Genomic DNA, 21,160 nt, shown 5'->3' with positions numbered 1-21,160 from the left:
AACATTTCCACACTTATGCTTTCTTTTAAAACATTTAGAAGCAAAACAAACAGCCACCTCCAGCAATAGCCATCATGCAATTTGTGGTACTAACTGTGCACATTGACTGAAAATTGAATGGATACATGATTGAGTTGTAGGATTCAAACGGATAGGATTATAATGTGCACATTAAAGATACATGTCTAGAAATGTGTTTGGGTTGGATTTTCAAACAGAAGCTGCTTACTATACACTTCCAGATAGCAACAGTGTGATGAAGCCGACCTGTGCTCTCACATCAGAAAAATATGTGAAAGTAATGCAACAATAGCACAAAATTTCAATTATCCAGATAGAAATTTAGAAAAGGAATTGCATGAGCCAAGGTCAATAAAGAATTTACAAAATACGCACGCAAAATGATTCATTCTGTATATTTCTGGACTAATGAGGAAGCATTATGCTTTTGGTTCTAGAGATGGATAAAGGACAGTTGAGATGAAAGCGGTCAGAGAGTAATTAGTTTTAAGACAGGTATAAGACAGCTCCCTATCAAAAGAAATCCATGAGCATATATAATAGGAAGTGAATCAATTTCAATAGTTGGAGAAAAGATCAAGTGCAATTGGACTAAAGATAAAGATTGCCACTTAAACAATAAATTAAATTGCATTCTTTATGATGGAGAGTGTTCTGGGTCAAGACAAGGTACATTCCCAAAAGTAGAAGGGAAAGTCAAGGAAACCAAAATTTGGAAGCAAAATATGAAGTTTACGAAGGGCTGAATAGCCTCCTCCTGCACCTATTTTCTATGTTTCTATGAATGAATAAGTTTATGAATGTTTATTTGCCAAGTATGTACACATACAGGGAATTTGCCTTGATGCACAGAAAAAGGTCAAAGGTTCAAGAGTGAGCTGGGACGTGAGTGGATGAAACATACTAAACATCTGAAAAAAAACTTAACAAGAGCAATTGGACAGAGAGAAGACAAATGGACAAGTTAAGAGCTGTTGCTGAATCCTGAAACCAAAACAGAACACTGAATTGCCCTGCTGAACAGGTAGTGTCTGCGGAATAAAAAACGGAGTCATTATACATATGTAACTGAGTTAAATACATACAGAATCAAATGACAAGGAAACAGGCCCTGAAGCTTACTGTGCGCAGGGGGTCACCATCACCATGGGATGGCAGGGGTCACCATGGGGGGGGGGCGGGGGGGAAGAACAATGGAAAACCCGGCGTGGTAGACCACCGGGGGTGGGGGTGGCGCGGGAAGAACAAATTTATGTGGCGACTTATTTGCATACTTTGGGTATGCAAGCATAGAATTTCACTGTGCCTTGACACATGTGACAATAAAGTATTCCATTCCATTCCAAATATCTATCTATACTTATCCCACATTCTCGCACTTGACCTGTAGCCTGTAGGCCATGGAATTTTAAATGCTCATCTAAACACTTCTTAAATATTGTGACTGCTCCACTGGCAGTGGTTCTGAATTTCTAGCGTTCTTTAAGTGAAAAAAAAGATCTCTCAATTACCTTCTAAACCTCTTACCTTGTGCCCTCTGGTTATAAACTTATCAGGTCTTATCTGTGCCCCTGGTAATTTTGAATGCCTCAATCAGGTATCTACACACCAAAAACAAGAAGCAACCTGTCCAGTCATAGCTGAAATTCTCCATCTCAGGCAAGATGGAAAGATATAGTCAACAAAATAGAGAGAGTACAGAGGAGATTTACTAGAATGTTGCCTGGGTTTCAGCAACTAAGTTACAGAGAAAGGTTGAACAAGTTAGGGCTTTATTCTTTGGAGCGCAGAAGGTTAAGAGGGGACGATAGAGGTTTTTAAAATGATGAGAGGGATAGACAGAATTGACGTGGATAAGCTTTTCCCAATGAGAGTAGGGAAGATTCAAACAAGGGGACATGACTTGAGAATTAAGGGACAGAAGTTTAGGGGTAACATGAGGGGGAACTTCTTTACTCAGAGAGTGGTAGCTGTGTGGAATGAGCTTCCAGTGAAGGTGGTGGAGGCAGGTTCGTTTTTATCATTTAAAAATAAATTGGATAGTTATATGGACGGGAAAGGTATGGAGGGTTATGGTCTGAACGCAGGTATATGGGACTAGGGGAGAATACGTGTTCGGCACGGACTAGAAGGGTCGAGATGGCCTGTTTCCGTGCTGTAATTGTTATATGGTTATATTATATGGTTATATTCTTACAGCAGAACTAGTCAGATCTAACAGAAACATGGAAAATAAATACCAGAAATTGTCAAATTTAATATCATTCCTCGGGCTGCCTCGTGCCTATTCCTCATGGTGACATTGGGTTTAGTTTGAATAGTTAACAGAGGAGACCACTTTATGAGCACCATTTAGCAGAACACTTCAGTCTGCAACCCCCTGCCCTCTTTGCAACTTGGGTTTGCCATACAGCACCAGAGACCCAGGTCCGATCCCGACTGCGGGTGCTATCTGTACGGTGTTTGTACGTTCTCCCCGTGAACTCTGTGGGTTTTCTACGAGATCTTTGGTTTCCTCCTACACTCCAAAGACTTACTGGTTTGTAGGTTAATTGGCTTGGTGTAAATGTAAATTGTCCCTAGTGTGTGTAGTGTGTGTGTTAACATGCAGGGATCGCTGGTCGGTGCGGACTCGGTGGGCCAATGGGCCTGCTTACGCACTGTATCTCTCGGGCCCATTTCTGACCCGTATCTCTCAACTAAATTTAAAATTGTTTCACTTTCCCAATTCTGTTGAAGGGTCTGCAACCTGAAATGTTAACACTGTTTCTGCGTGCACGGATGCTGTTTGGTGATTTTCAGATTCACGTCTCTGGAACAACCAACAACTCTGTATCATAACTACGTTTACAGACACATTCCTCTGAGTCACTGTTTCCTCTCACCATTTTATAAATATTTAAAATCTAATTTTGTATTTATTCTGAATAAACAGTAACGGCAAATTATATTATCAAGGAATGACATAAGAGGTGATTGGACCTTTATCTATCTTGGCTCCAACATTTAACTTCTTATCACTTTGCCCAACCCTTGCACAAAACATGCAATAGTTTGCTGCACATGGCTCCTTGTTTAGTTTAGAGATACAGTGTGAAAACAGGCCCTTCGGCCCAGCGAGTCGATCACTATAACCATAGTTCTATAGTTCTATCCTACACACTTGGGACAATTTACAGAAGCCAATTAACTTACAAGCCTGCACGTTTGGGATGTGGGAGGAAACCGGAGCACCAAGAGCAAACCCACACGGTCACAGGGAGAACATACAAACTCCGTACAGAGAGCACCCATAGTCAGGAACGAACCCAGGTCTCTGGCTCGGTAAGGCAACAACTCTACTGCTGTTTAAGAAAGAGCTGCAGATGCTGGAAAAATCGAAGGTAGACAAAAAGCTGGAGAAACTCAGCAGGTGAGGCAGCATCTATGGAGCGAAGGAATGGGTGACGTTTTGGGTCGAGACACTTCTTCAGACTGATGTAGGGGGGCAGGGAGAGGAAGGAAGAGGCGGGGACAGTGGGCTGCAGGAGATCTAAGGTCAGTCCGCATTAACCAACCTGATCTTCCAGTAGCTCAGCGCTTCAACTCCCCCCTTCCATTATGAATCTGACCTTTCTGTCCTGGGCCTCCTCCGTGGCCAGAGTGAGGCCCACCGCAAATTGGAGGAGCAGCACCTCATATTTCGTTTGGGTAGTTTACACCCCAGCGGTATGAACATTGACCTCCACTTTCAGGTAGTCCCTGCTTACTCCCTCCTTCCCCTCCCCTCCCCAGCTCTCCCACAGCCCACTGTCTCCGCCTCTTCCTTTCCTCTTTCTGCACCCCCCCCCCCCACCCCTATATCAGTCTGCAGAAGGGTCTCAACCCAAAACGTCACCTATTCCTTCGCTCCATAGATGCTGCCTCACCCGCTGAGTTTCTCCAGCTTTTTGTCTACTCTACTGCTGTGCTACGCTTGTTCACAATGATGTATACTGGATTGAATTGAAAATCAAAATTCACCCTAGTTTGTGCAGTTCACAGTGGGTTAAATAATTTCAAACTTTTATTGGAGTCCTTCACCTGCCGAGGCTGATAATATGACTACACTTTCACTGTATTCTTTTACTTTTTGTAAATGTTCAGTCAGTTAAAATGAATTGTTATAATAGAAAATGCATGCTTTCTTTTTGAGAAGCTTGAAGTTAAGATGATGGTACTAAGGTCTTGAAGATCTTGTAAAACACATCATTGTGCTAAACTGTGGTGCTCATCGAAGATTAATTGTCAGGTTTCCTGAGGCCCAGAAAATTACAAATTTGAAGATCCCATTGAACCCAAGTTAATATTATGTGCAAAAATCAGACTGCTGGAGGAACTCAAATGGTTCAAGCAGCAACTGTGGAAAGAAATAAACAGGTGACGTTTCGAGTCGGGACCCTACTTTGACTGATCAGATGCTGTCTCACCCATTGAGCTCCTCCAGTCCTTTGGGTTTTTTCCCCTTACGATTCCAGCATCTGCAGTCTCTCGTGTCTCTGGCATAATATTATATACACCACATGCCAAATTTCTGGCTTTCAAATTAAGGATTTATGGTGGCTTGTGATAGGATATTGTCTGCAGTTCTGGTTGCCCCATTATAGGAAAGATGTGGAGGCTTTAGATGGGGTGCAGAGGAGGTTTTTTGAATGCTGCCTGGATTAGAGGGATTCAGCTATAGAGAGAGGTTAGATAGTCTTGGAATGCTGCCTAGATTAGAGGGATTCAGCAACAGAGAGAAGTTAGAGAGTCTTGGAATGCTGCCTAGATTAGAGGGATTCAGCAACAGAGAGAGGTTAGAGAGTCTTGGATTATTTTCTCTGGAATTTAGGAGGTTGATAGACGTATAGAAAATGATGAGAGGCATAGATAGACAGAACCTTTTTCCCCCAGGGTGGAAATGTCCAACACTAGAGGGCATAGCTATAATGCAAGAGGGAGAAAAATTAATGGAAATGTGCAGGGCAAGTTTTTTTTTGTACACAGGGAGTACAGGTGCCTGGAACACATTGCCAGGGGGTGTTGGTGAAGTCAGATACGATAGTGAGGCTTTTAGATAGGCACATGGAAGTGCATGGAAAAGAGGGATATGGATCATGTACAGACAGATGAGATCAGTTTAATTAGGCATCACGATTGGCACAAATATTGAGGACCAAAGGGCCTGTTTTTGTGCTGCACTGTTCTATATTCTATGTTCTATTTCTTTACACACTGCATCTCCATTGTATCCATAATCACACGATAAGCAATTTTCTAATCCCAACAGGTGCCCATCCAGCATTGGCAGTGAACTCGAACAATTTGATTAAGAAGGAACTGCAGATGCTGGAAAATCGAAGGTACACAAAAATGCTGGAGAAACTCAGCGGGTGCAGCAGCATCTATGGAGCGAAGGAAATAGGCAATGTTTCGGCCCGAAACATTGCCTATTTCCTTCGCTCCATAGATGCTGCTGCACCCACTGAGTTTCTCCAGCATTTTTGTGTACCTTCGAACAATTTGATTATGGCTAGGAAATACATGAAGGGTTACATGAATGAGCTTCACTCTGCGGTTGAAACCACCCCATTCAATTCAGAAATTTGGCAGATTCTATCAGTGCTTCACAGTGGGTTAAATAATTCCAAACTTTTATTGGAGTCCTTCACCTGCCGAAGCTGATAATATGACTACACTTTCACTGCATTCTTTTACTTTTTGTAAATGTTGTCAGTTAAAATGAATTGTTATAATAGAAAATAAATGCTTTCTTTTGAGAAGCTTGAAGTTAAGGTGATGGCTTTAGTTGGATGGAATAGGCTATGTAGTCATGTCTCAGGTTAGGACACCTGAGAATTTATAATATTTCCTATATTTTAATTACAAAAACAAAGTAGGATTTTAAAAAGTCCAAATAATTAAATTGCTGTTCTGAAAATCAAACACTACAAATCTTCCAGAGTGATCTTGGATTTTTGGATTATCTTTATTTAATTTATGAAGGGTTTAAGGGTTTACGTATATATTCCATTTATGTATACACGGCCTATTTATGGCAAATCTTCTGCTTTGTTTTGCAGGACAATCCCCACAGTTGGAAATGGACTGGAACTGAGATCTTGTTCCCAATTAGAAGCACTTTGTGACGATAGCTAACAAGAATGCTGGCACTGCAGAATGAAAACTCAAAGAATAAGAAACCACACTTCTGGCTAAAGTACTAAATAACTCAACACTCTGTGGTTGTTAAATATCTCAACACTCTGAGGTTGTTTATTGTCTGCCTTCAAAATAATATTTTGTTCTGGACGTGCACAGATTCAGCCAAATTACTGGAAATTTGAGTCACGAAAAGGCATGGAGCAGCTGGGTTTGTATACTCTGGAATTTAGAAGGATGAGAGAGGATCTTATTGAAACATCTACGATTGAAACGCAATGTCTCACCTCCAACAGCAGAAGTAGGCAAACGATCGTTGAACTCGGCCTGGGGCTCACGGTCGTTGCAGATCTCACTTCTACTCCCAGAGCGGGGCCAAGACGATAGAAGATAGACACAAAATGCATGAGTAACTCAGCGGGACCAGCAGCATCTCTGGAGAGAAGCAATGGATGATGTTTCGGGCCAAGACCCTTCTTTCAGACTGAATAAGGGCCTCGACCCGAAACGTCACCCATTGCTTCTCTCCAGAGATGCTGCTGGTCCCACTGAGTTACTCCTGCATTTTGTGTCCATCTTCAAATGGCGTCACGTGCTCCAGACGGCTGTGAGGACGCATGAAGACACGCTCGACCTTCGCGGGACCGTCGCGCCCCCACGCGACGACGAGGTCGCGTAATTAGCGTGCCAAGGACACGCAAGTTGGACAGGGCCTTTAGGGATTGGACACACTAGAGACAGGAAACATGTTCCCGATGTTGGGGGAGTCCAGAACCAGAGGCCACTGTTTAAGAATAAGGGGTAAGCCATTTAGAACGGAGATGAGGAAAAAACATTTTCATTCAGAAAGTTTTGTCTGTAGAATTCTCTGCCTCAGAAGGAGGTGGAGGCCAGTTCACTGGATGCTTTCAAGAGAGAGTTAGATAGAGCTCTTAAAGGTAGCGGAGTCAGGGGATATGGGGAGAAGGCATGAACGGGGTACTGATTGTGGATGATCAGCCATGATCACATTGAATGGCAGTGCTGGCTTGAAGGGCCAAATGGCCTACTCTAGCACCTGTTGTCTATTGACATTGGTTAAATTTGCATTGTCAATCATATTTTTCATGTTACCCTTTGTTTAATAGCCAAGAAAAGTTGAAGCATTTAGCAAAGATCAATGTGAGCTTGTTAATTGATTTCCTGTTTGATTTAAAGAGCAGTTTGACTCTCATGGATTGTCTTGACTACAAGGTAATGACTAATCTCCTGGATGAAAACAGAATAAGATCAGGAGAGAAGATCAAAACTGTTGTCTGCAAATCTCAGGGGGAACGAATCTGAAACAGATTTCAATCTTACTCACGCTGATGCATTAATGCTCTAGTTACGGATTGCTGAACCGACTAAGTGTGCCCTTTTCAAATGGACGTGGCACTATTTAAAACTTCAGAAGCAGTTATCACTTAAAATAACATCATTAAAAGAGAAAGAGGTTAAAATTTAACTTGGGAGTCCCTGCTTTTTTTGGCTATTGCTTGACCTCTCATGGGTCAAAGGTGGTATGTGCGGTTTGTATGCACGATTTTGCCAAAGTCATGCCAATACCATCTGGCAGGTGCCCACTAAACTCCTGCGGGAAGTTTGCAAAGTGGGCTAATCACAACATTGTTACAGTGCAAATTGAGGTTTGGACATTGGCATTTAGCTCAATATTCCAGTGAAATCCCTCTCCTAAATAAAGACAGCTAATCATCTTGACCCATCCATCAGCGCTATTTAAAGAAATCTCAAATACTTCTGAGTTATTTTTTGCTTTTCTTTCAGTCCTGCCCTGGTGCTTTCTGCAATCGGTTCAGGTTACAAACGTCTACAGGGAGTGGTGCAACAGGTGCTGGAAAACATTTTGTTTACGTCAATGCTGAAGCGTAAGCCTTTTACTCCCCGCTGGGGTGGATTAATAAGCATTCCCTTGTAATGAAGAATGTGCAACGAGAACACTGCAAGACAAGATACTGCAAGAGGGGGAAGCATTGCAGCAGCAGGTCTTGTTTGCCAACAATTGTTTAATTGCGTCAGCAAACACAGAAGCACAGGAGCGGGGCCAACAGGAGTCAAGGCAAGCTGGGACACGAGAAGCAGAATTCTGGATTTCTCTACATTTATAGAGGATGGAACTCGAGGCCAGCTGGGAATGTGCCGCTCTAGTCAAGGCCTGAGGTAACAAAGCCTTGGATTATGGTTTCAGCAACAGATGACCTTAGAGATGTGGAATCAAGAGATGTGACAAGAGGCACAAATTGACAGATTTGGTGATGGAACAGAAAGTTAGGTTTCGTATAGTTTACAGATACAGCGTGGAAACACCGTGTCCATGGCGACAACGATCGCCCATACACTAGTTCTATCCTACACACTGGGGACAATTTACGGGAGCCAATTAACCTACAAACCTGCACATCTTTGTAATGTGGGAGGAAACCAGAGCACCCGGAGAAAACCCATGCGGTCACAGAGACAACATATAAATTCCGTACAGATAACATTGTACATCGGGGACGGCATGGTGGCACAGTGGTAGAGTTGTTGCCTTACAGCGCTTGCAGCTCCAGATACCAGGATTCAATCCCGACTACGGGTGCTGTCCGTACGTAGTTTGAACGTTCTCCCCGTGACTGCATGGGTTTGGTTCTCCCCGTGACTGCATACATGGGTTTGGTTCTTCCCGTGACTGCGTACATGGGTTTTCTCCGAGATCTTTGGTTTTCTCCAAAAGACGTATAGGTTTGTAGGTAAATTGGCTTGGTACAAGTGCAAATTGTCCCTAGTATGTGTAGGATAGTGTCAATGTACAGGGATCGCTGGTCAGTGCGGACTCAGTGGGATGAAGGGACTGTTTCCGCACTGTATCTAAAATTACAAATGCACCTATAGTCAGGGTCGAAACCGGGTTTCTGGTGCTGGAAGCCAGCAACTCTACCGCTGTGCCACCCAGATATGTGGTCCAAAGCTCAGCTTAGGTTCAGACAATAATAAAGTACTTTGACAAATTAGATACAGTTGGTTTTAGGCAGAGCTGGGCTTCATTAATGGGCATATATAAATGGAAAGTGTGCAATCAAGCGGCTGATGGGCAACATGTAAATGAAATATGGGTGGGGGGTGGGGGGGCTAAGATTTGTATAATCAGTGACGCCGGAGACCTGGGTTCGATCCCAACTACGGAGATGGATGGAATCTGTACGGTGTTTGTACGTTCTACCGTGATCACATGGGTTTTCTCTGAGATCTTCGTTTTTCTCCCACACTGCAAAGATGTACAGGTTTGTAGGTTAATTGGCTTCAGCTCCCTATAGAAACATAGAAACATAGAAATTAGGTGCAGGAGTAGGCCATTCGGCCCTTCGAGCCTGCACCGCCATTCAATATGATCATGGCTGATCATCCAACTCAGTATCCCGTACCTGCCTTCTCTCCATACCCCCTGATCCCCTTAGCCACAAGGGCCACATCTAACTCCCTCTTAAATAGAGCCAATGAACTGGCCTCAACTACCCTCTGTGGCAGAGAGTTCCAGAGATTCACCACTCTCTGCGTGAAAAAAGTTCACTTGCAGGCATTCCACCTGCAGGGATCTGAAGGCAAGCAGCAACTCTGGCACTATCTCATCGTACCGTGGACCCAGATCACTTCCTCCATCAGGCTATCAGCAGAGAGCAGAGGCCATCCCGACTGAAGTCCCGTCACCCCTTTGCTCCACATGGAAAACAACTCCTAGCATCCATCCAGCCAACTGAGACAAAAGCACACTGGATAGCAAACAAGTGGCCACAGGAGTGGAAGGCAACCTCATCTCCATTACACAGCTACATCTCTTCACCAGATAAAAGCTGTCCAGGGTCTGACCTCCCCAGAGGAGCATGGGTGAAGCTCAACAGACTTTGTACTGGAGTTGGGTGTTTCAATGCCAGCATGTGGAGATGGGGGCTCCGACAGAGCCCAGCCTATGAATGCAGAGCAGAACAAGACAGCCAACCATGTCATCTCTGGGTGCCCGCTATACCACCCACCAAATGGAGCTCAGGGCCTGGCAGACATTGACGCAGAGACAACAACCTGGCTGCTCAACACCCGGCTTGAGATCTAACTATTCCTTTGGTTTATGTTTCATTCGCAAGAAGAAGATCTCCGAACTAAACTGAAAAGATCTTTGTGAGACAACAGTGCGGATAAATAATTTCAAATGATTCCCTGTCCAGGGCTGGGTGTTCTGGGAACATTCCCTCTTTGAGCAGCAGCAAGGAAATTCATGCAAGACATTTGCGCTTAACTCGGGACCTATTCACAAAGGTCTTCCCCACTAAATGTACGACCTGCTCCACCCATCTCTCTTTAAGGTTTGGAGGGTAAGTTTAACTGTTGCTAGCCATTAATAAGATTGGCCATTGCTGATATGTTCAGTCAATGAATAGTATAGGCTGAATGCCACAATTAATGCTTCAAATAAACCAGCTGTAATGCCTTTGTACCACTGACTAAACATTAATTAGTTTGCATTCTGAAAGCTGCATCTATTTATCTGATCAATGCAAACCGTTGGAACCTCAGTGCAATAACTGCCTGCTATGTTTCTTCAATTAATGAGTCACTACTTTTAATTGTACCTTTTTGATTGCCGAGGTTGTCCTGATATTATGAAAGATACTATATAAATATAATACACACGTTGAGGATTCTAATTGCCTCAGAAAACAAAATCACATCACAATTATGTTGCAAAACAGAAACTTGATAAAGTAAATTAACTGTGTTTTCTCGTAAACAGTTTTGTACATGTTTCGAAATGGACAATCCAATAAGTATTACAGCAGCATGCTCATGTATCAATCAATTGACAACCTAGTCTTGTATGTGACATGTTACTAATTACCTTTGTGCTGATCCTCCTTCTTCAACAGATGTGATGATGATGCCATGGGGAGAACGTTTGGATCCCCGGCCTCCTGTGATCTGAATGCCCAGTCCATCTGAACCTTTAACCATGTGCATTTTCCAAATCTGGCAGCCTTCCTGCTGCAGGGTGAGGGTTTGTGGGGCAGAAGCATTAGGTGAATATTATTTCACAATAGATAAACATTAATGGCAATGCATATAAATAAAATAAAAACATGTATATTGTCTAGAATGTAGAATCAAGCAACTGCAGATGCTGGTTCCGAAGCATCACAGGATTGATTGGCTGTTTCCCAGGTAAGTGGCATGTTTCCTAACATTAAAGTAAGTTTGATTGATTGAAAGGCACAGTGTAGAAACAGACCCTTCAAACCACTGAGTCCATCAATCACCTGTTCACTGTGATGGCTCGATTGTAATCATGTACTGCTGACTGGATAGCACACAGCAAAAGCTTTTCACTGTGTTTCTTTACAGGTGACAATAAACTAAACTGAACAGGACATTGTTATCCCAGTTTTGCACACACTCCCTACACACTAGGGGATATTTTCATGGGACAAGTAACCACCAAATCCGCACATCTTTGGAATGTGGGAGGAAACTAGAGCAGCAGGAGGTCGTCCATGCGTTCACAGGGATAACATGCAAACTCTACAGAGATAACAGGATCTAACCCGGGTCTCTGGCGCTGTGAAGCAGCAGCTCTACCAGCTGCGTCACCATGCTGCTCCTTCATATATCATTTCTCCTTCGTTTCATAAAAAAGTCAATATGCTCGTTAGACTTTTGAAGGAAATCAACTTAAAAATTTTGAAACTGAAGTTTCTCCATACTGATGAATCACCATCATAGTTCATGTTACAAATAATGGCAAAAAGTGGCTCAAGACTCAAGTTACAGAAACTCCAAATTTAAGGGACACTTTCAGACAGAGCTTACATAACCGAAGATAGACACAAAAGCATTAGGTGAATATTATTCCACAGTAGATAAATATTAATGGCAATGCATATCTATCTATACCTATCTATATATCTATATCTATCTATCTTTATCTATATCTATCTATCTCTATCTATATCTATATCACTAAAACTCTCATCTTGTTTGTGATTCTGTCTAAGTGCCTGCCCATGTGCTCCCTGAACTACGCCAAAATGGTACACAATAGCGCTACAATTTTTAGACCACCTTACTCACAATTGTCTTGTGGTGTGTTTTTTATCAAGTTGTTCAGATTGATGTCATATATTACAAGTTGTTCACATTTTTAACTTTACAGAATCCAGTTTGCGAAAAGAATCAGTTCAAGCTGCAGTGGCAGTTAGCAGCTATGACATCACAATGGGATCTCATTCACACAAACTGCCCCTCGGCAGTGTTCCACTGCAGTTAGCAGCGTATGACGTCACAATGGGAGCTCATTTACATAAACTGCTCATCAACAGTGTTCCACCCAGTGCAATGAGAGATTTGTTATACTGTTGTAAGGAGAGGGGATAAGGAGAAATGTTATTTAAACATTGTGTTTAGTGAGGGAGTGGGATTACGGGAGAGGTGAGGAGTGGGGAAGCAGGGAGATAGAGGGAGAGGGGGTTAGGGACGGGAGAGGGGTTATGGAGGGAGGGAGGGAGTGACTAAGGGTAGGGGAAAGAAGAGGGAGGGAGAAGTGAGGAAGGGAGTGGAGGAGGGGAGGAGGAGAGGGGAGAGAAGAGGGAGGGTGAAGGGGAGGGAGTGTTGGGAGATGATGGGGAATGGAGGAGGATAGGGGTAGGAAGAGGGATGGCGAGGTGTAGTTGGGGAGGGTTGCCATGACTCGTGTCACAATGGGGATCTCAGGTATCACAACGGGAACCCTTCGGCCACGCCTGCGCAGTTGGAGGCTATGGGTGAGAGGTGGAATATTGCATTTGGGGACCAGTCCTCCCGTGTGACAGGGACCCAACGGGTCCTGCGTGTCTGCGTGTCTTTCTGTGAGTCATGCCCTGATGCACTGAATTAAACAAAAATGGTAAGAAATAGCACTACAATGGACCACCTTACTCACCATTGTCCTGTGGCGTGTTGTGTCAAGTTGTGTTCAGATTGATGTTATATTTTACAAGTTATTCACATTTAAAACTTTACGAAAAATTACTTGAAGTTGCAGTTGCAGTTAGCAGGTATGATGTCACAATAGGATCTCATTTACATAAACTGCCTACTTAACTTTTCACTGTAAAAAATCAATTGCACTTGCTGGCCCTGTACGTTACAATGCAAATCACAGGACCCCAAGTCCTGGCAGCAAGTGCAATTGGATTTTTTAAAAGTGAAAAGTCAATTTTTAAAAGTTTAAAGAGAGGGAGGGTGAAGAGGAGGGGGAGGGAGTGCTGGGGATAAGAGGAAATGAGCCGCTACTGCGCAGTCGGGGGCTATGGGTGCGTGGTGGAATATTGCATTGGGGTAATGGGTTGCTTTGGGGGAACAGATGAGTGGTGGAATATTGCTTTAGGGGAATGAGTTGCGTTGGAGGACCAGGCCTCCCATGTGACAGGGACCCAACGGGTCCCACTTGGCCTAGTAATTAAATAAAAAACATGTATATTGTCTAGAATGGAGAAACAAGCAACTACAAATTTTCTAAAGCATCTCAGGATTGATAGTGATGTCTGTTTATTACTAGATCTGAAGAAGATTATGTCTATTCTGTAGGAAGAAACTGCAGAATCTGAAGGAGGGTCTCGACCCAAAACGTTACCCACTCCTTCTCTCCAGAGATGCTGCCTGTCCCGCTGAGTTACTCCAGTTTTGTTGTAACTATGTCTATTGTTTTATTAATTTTTTTTAGAGAGTCAATTTAGAGTCAATTTAATTGTCATTTGGACCCCTGGAGGTCCAAACGAAATGCCGTTTCTGCAGCCATACTTTACACACAAATAGACCCAGACACAACATAATTACATTTTACATAAACATCCATCACAATAGCTGTGATGGAGGCCAAATAAACTTATCTCTCCACTGCACTCTTCCCCCCCCCCCCGGTGTCAGAGTCAAAGTCATAGCCCCCGGCTGGCGATGGCGATTGTCCCGCGGCCATTAAAGCCACGCCGGGTGGTGCGAGGTCGCACACCGGGTCTTGGTGTTGGAGCCCCCGGTGTGCGCTCGCAGAGTCCGCGGCCATTCCAGCCGCGCGGGGCGGTGATGTCAGGCCCCGCTCCAGGAGCTCTTCGACCCCGCAACTCGGGCGGGAGAAGTCGCCGTTGCAGAAGCCCCGAAAAGCGGTCTCTCTCCAGGGAGCCGTGGGCTCCCGATGCCGTCGTCCGCAGACCCGCAGCAGCAGCCTCCGACTCTCCGGTAGCATCAGCAGCAGCAGCAGCAGCAGCAGCAGCGGCAACGCTCCTCCACCGCTCCGGACTCGGCCAGCCCCGCGACGGCAACGGTGAGTCGGCACCAGAGTCCCCGGCTTCCTCCTGTTGGAGGCCGCTCCTCGTTGCGGCCTCAACGACACCTGAGACCCGACGAGAAAAGGTCGGGTCTCCAGTGCAGGGAGAGATTCAAAAAGTTTCCCCCCCCCTCCCACCACACCCCCGCCCCCCCACACACACACCCAACATAAAATAACAAAAACTACATAAAAACACAGACAAAAAATAATAAAAACGCGGACAGGCTGCAGAGGCCGCTGCTGGCCAGAGCCGCGCCGCCTACCGGAAAAAGGTCGATTAATTCGATTATCGGTTGTGGCTGGAATAATTGGCATTTATTGCCCATCTCTAGATTTCCACCAACAAGAGTCATACGGTTATCCAGTCATACATTGTGGAAACCAGGCACGTGCCGTCATGGTAGGCAAGGTAGGCAGTGCCTACCCCGACTAAAATTATTAAATGGTAATTATTAAATATAAATAGTAAAGGCATGGGAGAATCGATCTCTTAGGTAGGCATAATTCTTCCGTGCCTTTCATGCGCAGTACACGAAGGTCTGTGTTGCTCACGTGCCATCGACGCTGCTTCAAGCCGTCAATTTCAAGGGGAGCTGAAGGCAGCTGAAATTCTGCCTTTGCACCGTGGACTGTGTACTGCGCATGCGCAGCGCAAGTTTCTTGGCGGGTTTTTCAAACATGGATTGTCATTATCTTAAGAGTATCTTAAGAAACAAAGAGAGAAGAATGGAGTTCGTGTACAAATAATTTGGGAAGTAGATTTCTTTGAGCTATATGTTTTTAGTATTTCCCGGCAATGAAGGCGCTATTTTTTACCCAAAAATAAGGCACGAAAATGTACCTGCATCTTGAAGCCGAAGGTTAGGTTGTTAGGGGGGGAGGGGGGGGGAGGCACGAATATCCTTACACAGCGTCTGGGGAGGCCGGCCTGGGGTAAAGCTGCGGGGAGGGCAGGAGAATTGAGAAGGAGGGGGTCGGGGATCATGCCAGCAACCAGCTCAAGAGCGGGTCAGCGGGCGATGGATAACAGGACAGCGGGCGGTGGAGCTTACTCCATATGTCAGTGCGAGTAACCTCAATTGGCCCCCTGTTCGTGCTGACACAGGAGTAAGCTCCGCTGCCCGCTGTCCAGTTATCCATCACCTGCTGGCCCGCTCAGCTCTATGATCTTTGATCTTGAGCTGGTCCCCTCAATTGTTTTGAGTCGAGACCCTTCGGAAGAGGCGGAGACAGTGGGCTGAGGGAGAGCTGAGAATAGGCAATGTTTCTTCTTCCCGCCCACCGTGCCCTCACATCAGTCTGAAGAAGGGTCTCGTCCAGAAACGTTGCCTATTTCCTTCGCTCCAAAATGCTGCCTCACCCGCTGAGTTTCTCCAGCATTTTTGTCTACATTAATATTGTTGGTGGTTGAGGTACAAAGGTTAAAAGTCAGGCTTGCTCCCATTCTGCCACAGGCATTTACAAATTTCAAAATGACTATCACTGGTGTTGCAGCAACAAATCGCACAGCTATTAAATGACCTCAAACTAACTTGGAGCATCGGGAGATAATTGCCCCTCCTTAATGTCAGGTTGATAGCACAATGGCAGTTGCGGGCAGTGTGGATTAGATTTCAGATAATCTCATTGGCAGGTAGACTTTCATCTTGTGAAGGTTCAACCAAGTAATACTATATTTGAGATGCTTTAAAAGGAAATCCCATCATTAACCCGACTATCAGTTTAAGATCCACAGAAGACAGCTCTGTGTGACCCACAGATGGTTTCTGTAGCTTTCAGTTCCATTTGGGAACAATAGTTTCTTTTGCAATAAAATTCTGTACAGATGTGTAGCAGGTTGCAAATGTAAGAAGAGCAAGGATTTTACCAAGTCCAACTGAACAGGAAATTTGTAAGAGGGTGATTTCACTATAATATTTGAATAGGTTTTGCTGTTCATTTTTTTGCTTTAACTTTAAACTTCATTTACAGAGTTAATCTGTGGTAAACAAGCTATCTGCCAGATTCACATAAAATCAAGTAATCATCAAGAAACGATTATTTGGCAATTATCATCCGCTGAATCATTGTCACAGAAGGCTGTGGAGGCCGTCAATGGATAATTTTTAAGGCAGAGATTGATAGATTCTTGATTAGTACAGGTGTCAGGGGTTATTGGGAGAAGGAATGAGCATGGGGTTGAATGGCATAGGCTTGATGGTCCGAGTGGCCTAATTCTGTTCCTATCGCTTATGAACTTATGAATCTGAACATGGGCTGCCGATAGTGTAAACCTATGGGGGCTTTGCAGAAAAAGCAGAATTTTATTTCAGTGCATCTTCCACCAAATATAAAGAACTGGACTTTAGAGAAGCAGGAGGATTGCAAGAAAATGGCTCGAAGGGCCGAATAGCCTACTCCTGCACCTATTTTCTATGTTTGTATGTAAAATATGAGCAGGAGTAGACCACCGAGGGTTGGCAGCCTGCCTGCCAGCACGGATCAGCCATAGACCACAGCTGATCTATGCTGGGCTCAACTCCTGTTCTCTGTCTGCTCCCCATAATATTCAATTCCTCAATTTTTCATATTTTTTATCTATCAACAGCTTAAATACATCCAATGATCAAATCTCCACCACCCCCAGTGGCAGAGAATTCCAGAGATTCACTACCTTTTGAGACAAGAAATGTCTACATTGTTAAGTTTTAAATGACTGGCGCCATATTTTGTAGCTATCGCTCCCTGTTCAAGGGCATCTTCAACCTCGTGCTATGCAGTCTGAGGTTCCTACCTGCTTCCAAAGGTCATTATTCCAAGAAGAGCAAGGTGACCCGCCTCAGTGCCTCAATGGCTACCATCCAGTCGGACTTCCTTCACCGTAATGACAAGTTGATAATGACACAATTCAACTTCTGCCTCAGAAATGACCTGGATCCCCATATATTTGCCTTTCACCACAACAGTTTAACAGCCATCTTCTCACTGGTTTTCAACTCTGCTGTGGACCATCTGGATAACAGAAACACACATGTCAGACACATTGTCTACCACTCGGTGTTCAACATGATCATCTCCTCCGAGCTCCAAGACATGGCTTCTCTAACTCCCTCTGCAACTGGATCCTTGATGTCCTTGTAACTCAGCCAGCATGGATCAGCAATGAGTAGGAAGGAATGGCAGATGCTGGTTTGAATCAAATATTTTTCTTGATCTACATTCTCTTTGTCCTGTTTTCATACATTACACCTCCTTATCTATACACTTCCTTATCTATGTACCACCCACTCCCCTGACATCAGTCTGAAGAAGGGTCTCGACCCGAAACGTCACCCATTCCTTCTCTCCAGAGATGCTGCCTGTCCCGCTGAGTTACTCCAGCATTTTGTGTCTATCTTGGATCAGTAATGACATTGCCTCCTCAATGACCATTAACGCAGGTGCATTTCAAGGCTGCATGCTTAGCCCTCTACTCTACTCTGTTTACACCCATGACTGTGTGGCTCAGCACAGCCCCAATGCCATCTATAAGTTCACCAACAACACCACCGAATCACGGCTGGTGATGAGTCCGCCTTTAGGAGAGAGTTAGAGCACCTGGTTGACTGTTGCCTCAACAATAATCCCTCTCTAACGTCACTGAGGCTAAGGGCCTTGATGGTAATAATGTATCGTTTTTTCACTGACTGGACGCACGCAACAAAAAAGCTTTTCACTGTACCTTGGTACTTGTGACAATAATACACTCAACTCAAATAATATTGTGAGCAATTTTGGGCACCATATCTGAGGAAGGATGTGCTGGCTCTGGAGAGGGTCCAGAAGAGGTTTACAACAATGATATCAGGAATGAGTAGGTTCACCTACGATGAGCGTTTGTCAGCACTGAGCCTGTACTCACTGAAGTTTAGAAGAATGAGGGGGGACCTCATTGAAACATATAGAATAGTAAAAGGCTTTGATAGAGTGGACGTGGAGAAGATGTTTCCACCAGTGGAAGAGTCTCGGACTAGAGGTCACAGCCTCGGTATTAAAGGAAGTTCATTTAGGAAGGAGATGAGGAGACATTTATTTAGAGGGTGGTAAATCTGTGGAATACTTTGCCACAGAAGGCTGTGGAGGTCGTCAGTTGATATTTTTAAGGCAGAGATAGATAGATTCTTGATTAGTACACTTTTCTCTCTCCCGCCTTTCTTAAAATGTGGGATAACATTAGCTACCCTCCAATCCACCGGAACTGATCCTGAATCTATAGAATATTGGAAAATGATCACCAATGCGTCCACGATTTCTTGAGCACCTCCTTAGGTACATGTGCTCCTCAACCTGCGATGGGGTTACGTTCCGATAAACCCATTGTAAATCAAAAATATCGTAAGTTGAAAACGTATTTAATACAATTTGATCACGTGACCGGAGGTGAGCTGCGGCTCGCTGCCGTTGCCCAGTGTTTGTACCATTGTAAAGTCGAAATATCGTAAGTCAAAGCATCGTAAATCGGGGAGCAACTGTACCCTGGGATGCAGACCATCCGGCCCTGGGGATTTATCAGGCTTCAGTCCCATCACCACTTCCTGCCTAATGTGAATTTCCTTCAGTTCCTTCATCACCCTGGGTCCTCTGGCCACTAGTACATCTGGGAGATTGGTTCTGTCTTCACTAAGGAAGACACAAACAAAGTACCTGTTCATCTCATCTGTCATTTCCTTGTTCCCCATAATAAATTCACCCTTTTCTGTCGTAGGCAAAATAGTTTCAAAAACATTGAGGGATGCTGTGATTCAGTGGTTAGAGAAACAGAAGTTAATCAATGACAGTTGGCAAGGATTTAGGGAAAGATAATGTCATTCCACCTTAACTGCATTTTCGAGGTTGTATAAGTTGCGTTAACGATAAGTGAACACTTGATCTTATGCACATGCATTTTATCAGGGCATTTGAGACACCAAGCATCTCGACTCAAAACGTTGCCTACCCATGTTCTCCAGAATTGCTGCCTGACCCACTGAGTTACTTCAGAACTTTTGGGTTCTATGGAAAATCCCAGCATCTGCAGTTCCTTGTGCCATTATTTTACTGCTCCAATGCAAAATCTCCTCAAGTGCTTTCTATTTGCAGAAACCCTTAGAAAATGTCTTACATTTCCATGGTCGGCTTGTGAAGTGGAATATGGCAAACCCAGCGCACAGAAGTGGAGGGGTGTCTGCTGGAGGCTTATTCTATTACTTCCATAAAACGTTTCAGTAAGTTTATCTGGAACAATCTGCGTTTCAAAGTTTAGACTGGTTTGGATTCTCTGAATTGATAATTGCGAAGTCCTATATCATCTGTTTCAACAAGAAGCCAGAAAGCCAACAGACCAGATTGAAATGTGCATTATATTCAATGGCTAAAATTTAATTGGGGTCTTGTGAGAAGACTGCAACTAATTGGCTCAGGGAGATGGTCAAAATCTAAACGATTTGGGGTATTTGTGAAAGACTTGCTATGGGGGATAAAATTTGATACAATTGTCGAGCTAATCATATTTTCAGTTGTTTTATAAAATAATTTAGAACCAAAAGAAACACCAAGGATTTTATTGGTGCAAATGTACATTCTTTACTGGGAGTAATAAATAAGAAGTCCAGATGCAGCTTGCATGTGAGATTTATATAAACTACCTGAAATTCCAGAGGTATGGTGCAGGTTTCTTGCTGCAACCCTTTTTGGAGAAATTCAAGCATACTGGCAACAGCTGCTTCCACCAAATTTAACTCATTTCCTGAGGATACTGTCAGCCTCACAGTGACCTTCATTGTGAAGGGTAGGACAATAGACAATAGGTGCAGGAGTAGGCTATTCGGCCCTTCGAGCCAGCACCGTCATTCAATGTGATCATGGCTGATCATCCCCAATCAGTACCCCTTTCCTGCCTTCTCCCCATATAACCATATAACAATTACAGCACAGAAACAGGCCATCTCGACCCTTCTTGTCCATGCCGAACACGTATTCTCCCCTAGTCCCATCTACCTGCGTTCAGACCATAACCCTCGATTCCTTTCCCATCCATATAACTATCCAATTTATCTTTAAAAGATAAAAACAAACCTGCCTCCACCACCTTCACTGGAAGCTCATTCCACACAGCCACCAATCTCTGAGTAAAGAAGTTCCCCCTCATGTTACCCCTAAACCCCTGTTCCTTAATTCTCAAGTCATTTCCCCTTGTTTGAATCTTCCCTACTCTCAGTGGGAAAAGCTTATCCACATCAACTCTGTCTATCCCTCTCATCATTTTAAAGACCTCTATCAAGTTCCCCCTTAACCTTCCGCGCTCCAAAGAATAAAGCCCTAACTTGTCAACCTTTCTCTGTAACTTAGTTGCTGAAACCCAGGCAACATTCTGAAACCCAGACTCTGCTCTCTTTAAGAGCTCTATCTAGCTCGTAAGTCAGGGTATTTTACAAAACATAGATTGCCAAAATTATTTTGCATTTAACTTACACTATCAAAATAAATGTATATATTTTCTTTAAATTCCCACTGAAGAACTAATTCTATGAATGATGCCTTGCTAACAGCCTCGAAACACGACATACCTGGTTGGACAGAGCATTTAAAATATATCAACACATCACATCTCAGCTA

At 44.0% G+C, this 21,160-nt stretch overlaps 1 protein-coding gene across 2 annotated transcripts in view; it reads right to left on the bottom strand.

Moving 5' to 3' along the window:
- Positions 1-21,160, bottom strand: part of pdzd2 (PDZ domain containing 2) — a 391,205-nt gene that overhangs the window by 126,946 nt on the left and 243,099 nt on the right. For both annotated transcript variants that reach the window (XM_055632782.1, XM_055632787.1), the window contains one exon: positions 11,093-11,235. In XM_055632782.1, the coding sequence (XP_055488757.1) occupies positions 11,093-11,235 (143 nt within the window). The remainder of the gene's footprint in view (positions 1-11,092; positions 11,236-21,160) is intronic.

This window comes from Leucoraja erinacea, chromosome 1 (genome assembly GCF_028641065.1).
Source record: "Leucoraja erinacea ecotype New England chromosome 1, Leri_hhj_1, whole genome shotgun sequence".
In the NCBI taxonomy this organism is placed as follows: Eukaryota; Metazoa; Chordata; class Chondrichthyes; order Rajiformes; family Rajidae; genus Leucoraja; species Leucoraja erinaceus.
The sequence above is the reverse complement of the archived record's forward strand: the minus strand, read 5'-3'. Positions and strand labels throughout refer to the sequence as shown.